A 13,594-nucleotide genomic window follows, 5' to 3' on the forward strand; every position below is an offset into this window, starting at 1 on the left:
GTGTGTACTGTCTGTTATTCTTCTATGTTCATGATTCCCCGATCCCACCCTTCCCCTCCCGACGTATAAATCGTTCAGCTTACTATCCAGAACTACTATGGACTGGAACTATTAAACCATGCCCTGTGTGAAGGCATTGATTACATTTTACTGTGCTCATACTCACCAAAATGCTTCCAAAAGTCATATCCCTGCTACCACACTCTAGCCTCATGCACCATATCCTTGGGAAAGATCTGGTTTCAATACCCACCCATTCATTCACCGTCTGTCTATGACTCATTTTGGTTGTTACGAGCACACGTTGATGAGCCAAAACATAATCACCATCTGCTCAACAGCATTTTGATCCTCTTTTGTAATGCAGTACAGAAAAAACACTGCACAGTAAGAATTCAACAAATCATTGGTAGGTTTCCAGATGTATGTGGTAACGTGATGTGTATGCATTTAACACAATTTATGAATATTATGGGCTGGTAGTTCATGAGTGCGGAGCTGGAGCCCAATAGTGTTCCAGATGTGTTTCATCAGTTTCAGATCAGGCAAATTTGGTGGCCAAGATAACAGTATGAGTTCATCATCATGCTCCTCAAACCACTGCAGCACGATTCTGGCCTTGTGACATGGACAGTTATCCTCGAGTAAGGTGCCTACGCTATCTAGTCATGTACGAAGGTGGTTTGCAATAATGTTCACGTAGTTCACAGCTGTCATGATGCCTTTGATTACTAGCATAGATCCCAACATAATACTGTCCTCACAGGCCTACACCCGTGACCCAGTGCAAGTATTGAGCAGCCATTTGTCTGGATGCCAGCATAACTTGACATGATCATCAACTTGGTGTGACAAGAAATGTAATTCATCAAACAAGTGACACATTTCCATTGATCCGTGGTTAGGGACAGGAAAAATTTGCTTGTTGTGATAAATGTGAATCCTGCCTCAAAATGTACTATTACCTAATAAATGCTATTTCATAGTAAATTGTATCCAGATGAACAATTCCATTGTAATTTGAAATAAGTTTTTTTGTTCTGCATATAAATATAAAAAATGCAACCAATTTTTTTGTTACTGGTGTTGCACATCATCCCGCGAAGCCCAATTTGGTAAGATCATTTGCATAAGAATGTGTCTGGAAACCAAAAAATGCAGAAGCACAACAATGTATCAGTGGACTTGATGCTCTGGTGCCATTCCAACTGTGAGCAGCTGAATGGGCTGTATGAGAAACATGCTGCGTAATGCAACATAGTAGTGGGACCTAGCATCTTAGAACAAAGAAACACGTACATTTGTTTGTTGGCTAATGTTCAAACATTCATGGTATGATGCATGGCAGTTTGAGGTAGCAAGTATTTCTAACTGTGGTTGCATCGAATATTGCTAGCAGTCGGGCCTGAGCTATCTTGTTAACAGTCTGCCAGTCTTAACCAGCAATTGTGCAGTAGTTGTTCCCAAACATTGTGTGTTGTGCATTGCTCATGTTTTCTTTTTAATCTTATTTAGAAATGAGTGGAAAGACTAACCCTGGTCCATCACGAATTTCAATTAGGACCCTTACAACAGCAGAACAAGCTGGCAATTCCTACAACAATATGTTAATTCTGCTTTGACAGGACACGGTTGCAGACTACTGCACTGCGAGAGGGAGGCAGGGGCTTGTTTCTAGGCACTGCTCCTCTCCCTTCTAGTGGTCAAAATTCCACTTTGTTTACACTCACAGCCGTCTAAATGTATATAGTGTCCGCACTGGTGACCCGAAAACAAACCCTGTCTCATATTTTAACTGCGTTGAAATTCTTCCCCTAATATTGGAAGTTATTTTCATTTCTATTTCTATGCTAAGCCCATTCTACCTGCAGTGCTGTCAAGTATGGGTTGCGTATCTCTGCATGACCATGAATGGTTGAAATTAATATTTGTGTGGATTTTGTAGTCATTGACTTGGTCAGGAAAAGTAAACCAATGTTGGGAAACACATTAAATCAGAAATGTATTCAGTTCGATGGCAGCAAATTTGACTGCTTCTCAATAGAACAGATGTTTGTTGAACACTTCAATACAGCCAAAGGAAAAAAACAAAGGCCATTCCAGAAAAAAAACTAAGTTTTTGCAAATGCAAACATTCCAGCCAAAAAGTTCACCTATCAGCACTTTTTTAACAGTCGATTTCGAAGCACTACATCTTTGTCTTGACTCGCCTAGTTGACAAATAGTTGTGAATTTTGCAAAAAATAGATGCTACATTTTCCAGACCATTTCCCTGGTCTAACCTGGATGATTCCATGCCCACTGCAATCTTAACTGATTATGTCGGGTCAACATGGGAACAAGTAGGCCTCATCTGCTGTGGAGCCCCATGTTCAACATTGTGCACTGAATGGTGTGCTTTGAGAGACATATGCATGCACTAGCACCATGCTCTGACATTAGAACTGAAGCAGATTGCCACCTATTCTGCTTTATAGAGTGGGCAAGCCTCAGATCTCCATGTTCTGTGATGGGGCACGAATGTCCAACAATTTGTTGTCTACTTGTGGTTTCACCGTCCTTCAACCATTTTCCACAGAGACGCATGACAGTAGCACATCCTGGGGGCCAGGCCATAACAATCTGCCCGTTGTCAAAATCACTTATGTCAGTGGATTTCACCATCTTTGGCCTCTATCACTGCTAGAATTATTCCCCATTCACCCCTGCCCCACTTATATAACTTCCCTATTGCACAACGTACCAATACCACCAGGTGGCAGTCAATCTCAATGGTGGGAAGTGGGCATAATGTTTTGGCTCATCAGTGTATCCTATTCTGTAAAATGCATGGTCACTTGTAAAATCAGCCCTGTCCTATACCAACTTTGCTGCAACCACTGCACTCTTCCTAAGCCAAGGGCAATCTTGACTATAGAGGTGCAAAGACCAATACTCAACATGACATGTAAGTCTTCCCAACCTAAGCAATTTGTATCCTCTCTATTAAGCACCAGCTCTTATGCAACTTCCTGCCTTTCCTCCTGCTTCTATTCTCCTGCCCCCTTTATCAAGTACATCTCTTTGCGCTTTAGTTTAGTTTTCTCATTTACACTTGCTGCACCAAATTTCTCTATCATTATGTCCCTCTCTCATCATTCTTCCACAATACTATGTCACCCACCTCTTCAACATTTTTTCCTTGTGTATGGATTTGCCAGTTTCTTGCTCAAACTTGCAGAAACTTTTTCTTATGTATGGATTCACCAGTTTCTTGTGCACACTTGCAGAAACTGTCTCCGCCATTTCGTACCTATCTCTCTAGGTAACAACTAGCTCTTCTACTGACTCTCACTGACTACATATGTGATCACTACATGATCTAGTGAAATCATAACACCAGGAGAGAGAATGTGTGTGTGTGTGTGTGTGTGTGTGTGTGTGTGTGTGTGTGTAAGGAACTGAAAAAGGGCTGTATTTTGATAGCTGAGCAACAACTGTAACTGCTTCATTGTGTCTTGTCTGCTGCTCATTTTTCCCCTGTACAGTGAGTGGAAATTTGTTGTCATGCCACATTTTCACCTCATAGCCCAAACTTTTCCTTACTGAAATTAAAGTACAAGCAATAACACAGAATATTAACTCTGCAACTGATAATATTGATATTAAGCAACACTGATTTCCAACAGTGCAAGCACTAAAAGTCCAAACAGTAGCATTGTTTTAAGCAGATTAGCTGTGTATTTGAGAGGGTGCAGGCTCCAATCTTCACCCAGACATCCTGACTTAGGTTTTCTGTGATTTTTCAAAAATCACTTCAGGCAAATGATGGGACGGTTCCTACTTTAAGGCCACGGAAGACTACCTGTCCCATTATTCTCAAACTAAGCCTGTAAGCATGTAAATGCCTGTATATGTGAACTATGTTGTTTTTTATTTCTTAAATTACAATACTAAGACATTTCCAATACCTCAGTAAAAGTGATCTACGGATGAATAAAGCTGCTGCTTCAACAACTGTTCTAATATTGCGGAAATTTTCCCCGATTTACATAAAAATAAGAGTGTTTTAGGCATTGGGATGAAAATTTTAAATAAATTACTGTAGCTATTCACTACATTCAAAAAGACCCATTCAATCAGCAAAATTTTAAAGGTGGAGCCAAATAAAGGCTTCAGGTTAACACAAAAAGTATAAGACAGCTTCCATCCTACATATACACAGCTGAAAAAAAACTCACTTTTCCTGTTTCAATTAGTTCCCGTTGGGCAGCTGAAGCTGCTTTCACTAGAGCAGAGTTTGCAGCAGCAATTGACTTTGCTGCCTCCAGTATCATCTCATCAAAGTTCAAGCTCTCGTCAGCTTCCTGTAAAATATAATGTTCAGTTCCACAAACATATTAAATCTTACGTGGTACTTCCTATTCATCAAATACATTTTGCAGGCAAGGAAATTTAAATGAAACACATTGGCAAAGAAATGAAAATTCTATGCAAATATGAAATAATTTTGCATCACAACTTATGCTGATAGACATGTGACAAATAATTGGATATTTATTTTTGTAAATGAAATATACAATCAAACTCATATGAATGCATACTGAAAACCTAAACAACAGCAGGAAAAAATTGAACATTATTCTTAAAAACAGAAAGCCATATTGCACACACATTCAGACTACAACAAGCTTTTAAAACTATTTGTTGTGTAAGTAACTGCTAGCCTTCAACATGCAGCCTACCTAACAAAACCTAGTAGATATACAGTGCTGGTTTGTGTATTTGAATTATTTCAATACCTGTGGCTTGTATTAAAAACAGTATTACATTTGAAGCCAAAGTACGCAAGCAGGAAATACAAAACCCACTTTTAATGCTGACTACACAAATGTAAGTATGTACAGTGAAAAACATTGTCAATTTTGCAATCTAGCTTGTATAAAAATGCCACAACTAGCAAAAAATTTTAATGATATATCCACTGACAAATTATGTAACTGTGAAAGGAAAAGCCTCAAAGCAAACTGTTCTGAAATTGCACTGTAAAGCAATATATTGTAGGCAGCCACAAAATTAATGCTGAAATAGATACTAAATGAAAAAGAAAGTTGTTATGTGGAAGTGCTACAGCATCATGGTAAACAAGTAAATAAGAAACTCACATAGAGTGGAGAGGAAAGAAAGGCATCAATTGGGCAACAAAAATGCAAAAACAAAGCACTGACAATGTTGTATTTTTAAAATAAAGCTACAGTTTACACTGAAAACAATGAAAGAGCAGGTTAGTAATTAACTACATAAACAGTTTAATTTAAACTTACATTACATTTTGTCTTGAGCAGTCACTGACAGACAACTTTTGCGTGCAGAATGAATTATTGTCTATGCTTTAAATGGCTCTTTCACATGCATTATTAATATTTAAAAATAAAATATTCACATAGAATTCAGCAACAGCAGGGAAAAGGTTTCTACAATAGAAATCAAGCAAATGAGTCTCAAATGCTAAAACAAACCACCTTCAGTGAAATTTCCTGTTTCCTAAGTCATATTTCCACTTCAACCACTGAAAGCTATTCAGAAATTTATGAGATGAAACAGTATTAAAATGATTATTACTTGTGTGCAAATTGATAAGTAATCACAGATTTCCAGGATGCACAAAGCATTTGTTAAGAGAAAGTACAGTAGAGAGAACAGAAGCAATGACAGCCACGCTAAACTAAGTTTCAGAGGAGAAGCTAATCCCTTCCTTCACCGACTGGCAGCCAAGCAGAAAGGTTTTCTGTGCATGTGTCTGAAGATGCTGCTGGACCCCCCTCTGTAATAATATGTTTGATTCCTGGGTGATAATCTGATATTACAACCAAGAATATCAAACATATCTCACAGCGGTGGGGCTCATGGTGAAGTAGTCTCCGGCCCATCACGAAAAACAGCAAGTGAATGAGACAGTTATGTTAGCAGAAATTGTAGAAAGAAAATTCACCTTAACAGATTTCCTGGGTCTAAGACTAGCCAGTTTTTTGGCAGCAGCATCAATTGAAGCTGCAGCACCTAGAAGTTCATTTTCAGCAATCACAGTTGGATCATCTGGATCCACCCACTCCGTACCTGAAACCATATGATATTTATTTTACAATATCCGAAATGTCAAGACAGTAGTCTCATAATGTGTGTTTTAAATAGTAGTACAATTAATTGTTTTCATATTTTATATGATTATTCTCCCAATTGATGAAACAGACTGCATTATTTCTAAAGTCACAGTAATAAACAGACTATAGCATGCCTCAGAGAAACAATATCATTTACTGCTTCAATATCAGCACACTTGTAGTACTTTTTGCCCATTTTCATTATGTCTGCAGATGTCTGCTGCAGTTCACTAATGTCTTTTGCATGATATTCTCAAGTTTCATAGTAAAAAGAAAAATTTTTCTAGTGTTCTTATTTCATAACTTTATGCCATTTGAGGTCACACACGTGTACAATTAATAATAATAATAACAATAAAAATAACGATTATCCAGAAATTATGTTTTCCACACTGCAAAAGTGTGGTAGGGTACGTAATACGAAAGTCAAGTGCACATGATATATATTCAGGATGTTGTATGCATGCGACAGTTGACACTTCCTGAAAACTCTTTGCATTGTTTAGAGTCTCAGATTTATTTTCTTGTCAACTTTGAAGTCTGATGTAAGAAAGCGTTCCAAAGGAAAGATCGTAGCAGTGATCAAATTTTACCATCAACTCAGTCTAATATATGGATCAGATGTTATGAGCAAGCAAATGGTGCATGGCCAGGGTAGGCAAATTTCTGAAGGTCACCAAAAGTTCACGGTGAAGAGTGCAGTGAGCAGCATATTATAAATAAACATCAATTTTTAATTACAGAACTCTGCAGTAATTCCCTGCAGATACCTCGGTACATGTTGCACAAAGCTGTTATAAAGTACCTGCTATTACACAAGTTGTGTAATAGATGCATGTCTGAGAACCTAATACTTAAAAATATAAAACAAAATGCAGGCAAGCATGATTCACATTTGTGGCCATATTGTAGTGATGTTGATAAAATCTTGGACATGACTGTCACAGACAATCAATTGTGCATTGCTCACTTCCTTCCAGAAATCAAGTCAACACCTGAACATCACAGTGATTCTTCATGCAATACCAAATTAAAACCCGATGCCACAGAAGTTGATGTGAACTTGGTTTTGCTCACTGACTTCCTGCATTGAGGTGAAGAGATGAACTAACCATCACTAAAAAAGACTGCAGTAACTGAAATGAACCATCCACAACCAGAGGCAAAGAATTTCAGTGCAGACAGCATGCTGTACGAATTTCACTGGAAGTAATTTGAACATCCAATCTGTAGTTATGCATAATGTCAGAGCTAAGTATATTTGAACATGGGCAAATTTTTGGTGCTTGTGTGTTGGGTGCTTCCATAATGAAGACAGCTAGCATGTTTGGCATTTCAAGAGGCACTGTACCAAAGATTTATAGCACATATAGGGATATTGAAAAAACATCATCTATTAAGTCACAATGCGGATGAGTGAATATTGAGTGATCATGACCAACAGTCACAGAAGAGGATTGTATCGAAAAATAAAAGGACAAAGGCAGCAAAAGCCCTGCAGAACTGAATGTCACACGCGCAAACCATGTCAGCGCCAAAATAACATGAAGGGATCTCCATAAGCTGCGAACAGCAGTTCAAGCTGGGGCCCTCTTAGGAACACGGCTGCCAAGGAGGGGAAGGAAGCCAGTGTGCACTCCGTGGGTGGGGGTGGGGGGTAATTCCGGATGTGCAAAGGGTGCTTCTGGATGTCATGAAAAGTACAGGGCGCAGTAAACTGCAGGAGTAAGTTAGGAGAAATGGTAAAGACTGTCAGTCTTGCTTGTGAGATTAAGGTGGAGCTCACCATCTGCAGCATTGTCGACAGAACTGACTGTGGTCCTTTGGTGCAGAGCCAAGTGGAGGGTCTGAATCAGAGGCTCAGGCGGTTCTGTGACCATGTAGGCTGAAGATTCCTTGACTTATGCCATAGGGTGGTGGGTTTCCAGGTTCTGCTTAATAGGTCAGGAGTCCACTACAAACAGGAAGTGGCTACACAGATAGCGGGGGCTATGTGGAAGGGACTGGGCAGTGTTTTTTAGGTTAGAGGGTCTCAGGAAACCACAGAAAGAGTGTCCGTCTAGAAGGGGGCAGGTAAAACACAGTAAGGTAGTTGTAGAAACGATCGGTATTGTAGTTGTAAATTGTCGTAGCTGAGTTGAGTTGAGAAAGAACCTGAGCTCCAAGCCCTAATAGAAAGCACTGAAGCTCAAATAGTTATAGGTACGGGAAACAGGCTATAGCCGGAAATAAGTTCAGCCGAAATTTTTTCAAATGGCCTAACAGTGCTCAGAAAGGATAGATTAAATACAGTTGGTGGTGGAGTATTTATTGCTGTCAGAAGTAGTTTACCCCCCTGACTAAGAAGATATAGTTTCTGAATATTTCAAAGAAAACTTGAGTCTCATTTCAAATATGTACCCCACTCATACAATTACAGACAGTGGTGACTTCACTCTACCTTCAATATGCTGAAAAAATTATACGTTTAAAGCCGGCAGCAGACATAAAATGTCATCCCAAATTGTACTGAATGCTTTCTCAGAAAATTATTTTCAACAATTAGTTCATGAGCCCATTCGAAGCGTAAATGGTTGTGAAAGCATACTTGAACTCTTAGCAACAGATAATCATGGACAAATCGGGGGTATCATGACAAATACAGGGGTTAACGACCACTGGCCCTTATCACTAACACATATACAGAGTTTGAACATTATGAATTACCTCAAAGAAGACGATTTATTGACACACAGTCAGCACAGATTCAGAAAACATCGTTCTTGTGGAACACAACTAACTCTTTATACTCATAAAGTAATGAGTGTTAATGACAGGGAATGTCAAATTGATTCCATATTTTTAGATTTCCAGAAAATTTTTGACCTCTTTCACTACTGAAATCATTTTCCAAAATTTTGAGAATGTGATGTATTCTCAGATAGTATACCAGCTGGGCAACAAAAATATCCTCAGTAAATCACAGTTCGAATTTCCAAAAAGTCACTCTACAGAGAATGCCATTTACATGTTCATGCACCAAATTTCGCAAGCATTAAATAAGAAAACAGTGGCAGTTGGTATTTTCTTTGACCTGTGTAAGGCATTTGACTGTGTGAATTAATATTCTCTTACATAAAATGAAGTTTTATGGGCTTGAAAGTACAGCCAACCAATGGGTAATGTCATACCTCACCAAAAGAATGCAGAAAGCTGTACAATGACCTTCCCTCTAATACACAACATATGGATTTTTTTTTCCTCTCCAGATGGCACTACTATTGTAATCAGTCCAAACATACATAAGGAACAGAAGAAATGGTAAACAATTTTTTAAACATATCATTGACTAGTTTTCAGTGAATGTTTTTAAAAGAAAAAAAAAGAAAAGAAAAAAAGAAAAGAAAAGAAAAAAAGAAAAAAAAAGAAACACAGGATACTCAATGTTACCAACCTCCTAGCAGTGGTAAATGCAGCACGTGGTAAGGAAATATTAAATAGGGTGGAAACTTCAAAATTCTTAGGTGCTGCCCATACTGATGAGGGTTTAAACTGAAATAACATTTTGGAACATCTAAGACAACTTAGTTCAACCACATTTGGCCTTACAATCATTACAAGTCTTGGAGGGACACAAATCTGTAAGTTGAAATAGGTTGCATATTTTCATTCATTCAATAATATCATATGGAATAATGTTATGGGGTAACTAATGTTTAAGAAAGAAAGTTTTCATTACTCAGAAATGTGCTGTAAGGATTACATGTGATGCTCACCTGCAATCTTCTTGCAGCTATCTGTTTAAGAAGTTAGGCATTCTGACTACTGCTTCACAGTATATTTACTCCCTCATAACGTTTGTTGTAAATAACCCACTGCAGTTCAAAAGGAACAATGACGTGCATAGTTACAATACCAGAAGAAAAAAATGACATCCATTAGGCCACATTAAGGTTGTCTTTAGCACTAAAAAGGTGATAATGCTGCAATTCAGTAGTATAAAATGTCTAACAAACAGCAAAATAAAATTTGGAAACAAACTGAAAAGTTACTCCCTGACAACTCTTTCTGTTCTGTGGAAGAATTTCTATTATTGTAACAGGTAGTGGGTAGGAGTTACTAACTCATATCTGTACGTTTTATACTAAAAAAAGGCTTTTCAAGACCTGGCTATGTAGGGTGTGTGAAGAGAGAAGGGGGGAGAGGGACAGAGAAGAGAGAGGGGGGAAGAGGGGAAGGAGGGGTGGGCGGGTGGGTGGGTGGGAGGGAGGGAGGGAGGGGGGGAGGGAGGGAGGGAGGGGGAGGGAGAGAGAGAGAGAGAGAGAGGGGGGGGGGGATTCCAAACATGAAAGTTCCTAGCAGACTAAAACTTTGTGCTGGACTGAGACTCAGACCCAGAACTTTGGCATTGTTTTGAGTTTGAATCCGAGTCTAACACACAGTTTCAATCTGTTACCAAGTTTAGGTTGGGTTGTTTTGGGGGAATAGACCAGATAGTGAGGTCATCGGTCTCATCGGATTAGGGAAGGAAGTCGGCTGTGCCCTTTCAAAGGAACCATCTTGACATTTGCCTGGAGCGATTTAGGGAAATCACGGAAAACCTAAATCAGGATGGCCGGATGCGGGATTAAACAGTTGTCCCCCTCATGCAAGTCCAGTGTGCTAGCCACTGAGCCACCTCACTCGGTGTTACCAAGTTTCACAGAGGGCACATTCTGCTGCAGGGCAAAATATTCTTTCTGGAAACTTCAATCATGTCACAATTTTTTAAATGGAACTAATGAAAAAGTTACTCATAATACTGAGAAGTTAAGAGTGAAAGTTCAGAAAGCTTACCAATACTTGGTGTTATTGAATTGAACTGAACTGAATTGTTTACAGAAAACTAAACAATGAAACAAGACCAAGTGTGTGAACATCAATAGATATTTATATGTTTGATCAAGTCATCGTCCAGCAAAAGAGCAAGATATGCCAAATTTTGGGTATTTCAATTAATGACAAAAATAACCCAGAACTGGAGTCCAGCTGCTTGAAGAAAATTTTGCTCCTGCTGCTGTTATCCACAGTAGGAATTTTTATGCTTGGTTTGTGTACTAATAGTTAAAATGTGGAAACACATAGGAAACCCAAATTTTTTAGCATAAATTGTAATTGATCTACATGGATCAAGCACCTTATTTTCACTTCTCTTGTACACAGTACAACTTACGTAAGAACAATAAAGGCAGACAATTCTAGAAGTGCTACAGGTGAGTGAAATATACAGTTTACTAAGTTAGCAGAGCCAACAAACCATCAAGAATGGAGATAAGGCAGCAGTTTTAATAATGAATGAAACAAGTACTGAAGCCAGGGGACTAAATGATGGCCTATTTATTAGTGATAAAAGTTACAATGATACTATATTTATTAGTGATAAAAGTTACAATGATACTATATTTATTAGTGATAAAAGTTACAATGATACTATATTTATTAGTGATAAAAGTTACAATGATACTCTATTTATTAGTAATAAAAGTTAGAAAAAAAATTCACAGGAAATACAAAATTGCAGTTAAGTGACAGCATGACATTAGATGGTTCCCTGATGCAGTATATTTTGTGTGAAATAGGAGGGTGTGATAATTTTATAGCCTGCAAAACATGTAAGAGATGAACTACTGAATACAACAGTGCAGTGTTTCATTTTAACCCTTTTCTTTTAAAGGGTATTGTGTCATTGCAAGAATGAGTGAGTGGGATCTGAACTTAGTCTCTACATATTACAAACACAGGTCATACATTTCCAGTTTCTTCTACACTTGTACATAAAGGGAAAAGCAGAGGAGATGGCACTAACAACATCAACCAAAACATTATGTACATAAAGGACAGAAATAAAATGTGCTACAAAGACAGCAGAAAATGGAGATCTTTTCATGAGAGGGATTTCTTAAAACAGCACATTGGTTAGCAATGACTGTGACTGTATAATTAGTAATTAGCAATAAGTTAGTTGACAAAGGAAACAAGTAAACATAGTTTAAGGATTGTCCGCTCAGCCAACACAATACAAAGTTCTCCCCCCCCCCCCCCCCCCTTCCAACTGGTTTACCACCACCACCATTCGTAAACATGTGAAATACTGCTTTCTAAACTGACCTTTCAGTAACTCAGCTGCAGCAACCAATTCAGCCACACACTGAGCTATCCTCCGAGAAATTGGGGGCAGACCTGTGCGTGCTGCCTCTTGTGCACCAGCTCCTGGTCGACTGGCAATATGTAGAATAGTCTGCAGCAACTCACGGTACTGCACTGCCACATCATGTCCAGCACGTATTGTGCGCGACCTGAGTTCAGCTGTTTCTGCTGCATTTGCTGTTGCCTGAATTAAATAAATAACGTATTATGTGACTTATTTCTACTGATAGTAATATAGCTGCATCATTAGACAACAAAGTACAAATGGTTTAAAACTAAACTACAAAATATCTAGTCTGTATACCCATTTTTATTAGACAGATGTACAATTAATGTGACCAAATAAGCTTCATGAATTTGATTATAAATAATTTCACAAAAGCTAACACAGTCTAATGAACAAAAAGAACATTTTGCAGGTGAGAGATGAGATAGTTAGGGTTAAAGATTGAAAACAGCCTAGCTTTTTAAGTATCTGTTTGAGAAGAAAAACGCCGGTTTCCAGGAAACATATGGCATGTTAAGGGTCTGGCTGCACAACACAATCATATTTTGATTGTAATATTTTTAATCAGTACAAAGATATAATCTAAAAACTTGGAAATGTGTGAAGAAGGCATTGAACCACCTCATGGTCTGTCAAGATACCAGGCACTAACATTACACATCTGCATTCATATTTATATGCCACACGCCTTGTGTTGTGTGCAGCAGAGGGCATCTTTACACTGTCTTTTAATTCTACTCACTGAGGGTGCATGGGAAAACAATTGCTTGTACAGTGCTTAACCACCTTTATTTTTACACTATGGACTCTGTGTGATGTAGCAAGCTATGATAAATTCTTAAGAAATTTCTATGAAAAAAAGTTCTCTAATATTTAAGAGCAGCATTTCATGTGCTGTGTGAACCTTTTCTAGCAGGGTAGAACACTGAAACTAGCTTTAATAAATTCAAGTTAATATGGATCCCCAGATAAGCATTCAATACTCAAGGATGGGTTGGTTGCATGTGTATCTAGTAAGCTACTGCTTTTGTGGGAGAAACAATCTTCTCAACAGTAATCTGTCTTGCTTTCAGCTTTAAAGTTTCGCATCTCAGGAGTACTATTATGAATGAAAAAGTAATGAAACATGGACTGATTTTCAATCCTTTGTGACATTTGCAGATTTCTTTTGGATTCTCTGTTACAACTGGTGCAATGTTACAACAAAGATAACTGATTCTACCACTTCTAGTGGGATTTAATTGGCTGATAAAAATTGAAAAATACTGTTGACAAATAAAGA

General features: G+C 38.2%; 1 protein-coding gene across 1 annotated transcript in view; it reads right to left on the reverse strand.

Moving 5' to 3' along the window:
* The window catches only part of LOC126469758 (talin-1), a 204,141-nt gene that overhangs the window by 36,969 nt on the left and 153,578 nt on the right, over positions 1 to 13,594 (reverse strand). Inside the window, exons 40-42 of the mRNA XM_050096984.1 lie at positions 12,267 to 12,489; positions 5,972 to 6,096; positions 4,221 to 4,346 (exon numbers count right to left, since the gene is read on the reverse strand). Coding sequence (XP_049952941.1) covers positions 4,221 to 4,346; positions 5,972 to 6,096; positions 12,267 to 12,489 — 474 coding nt within the window. The remainder of the gene's footprint in view (positions 1 to 4,220; positions 4,347 to 5,971; positions 6,097 to 12,266; positions 12,490 to 13,594) is intronic.

The sequence above is a fragment of the Schistocerca serialis genome, chromosome 3 (assembly GCF_023864345.2).
Source record: "Schistocerca serialis cubense isolate TAMUIC-IGC-003099 chromosome 3, iqSchSeri2.2, whole genome shotgun sequence".
In the NCBI taxonomy this organism is placed as follows: Eukaryota; Metazoa; Arthropoda; class Insecta; order Orthoptera; family Acrididae; genus Schistocerca; species Schistocerca serialis.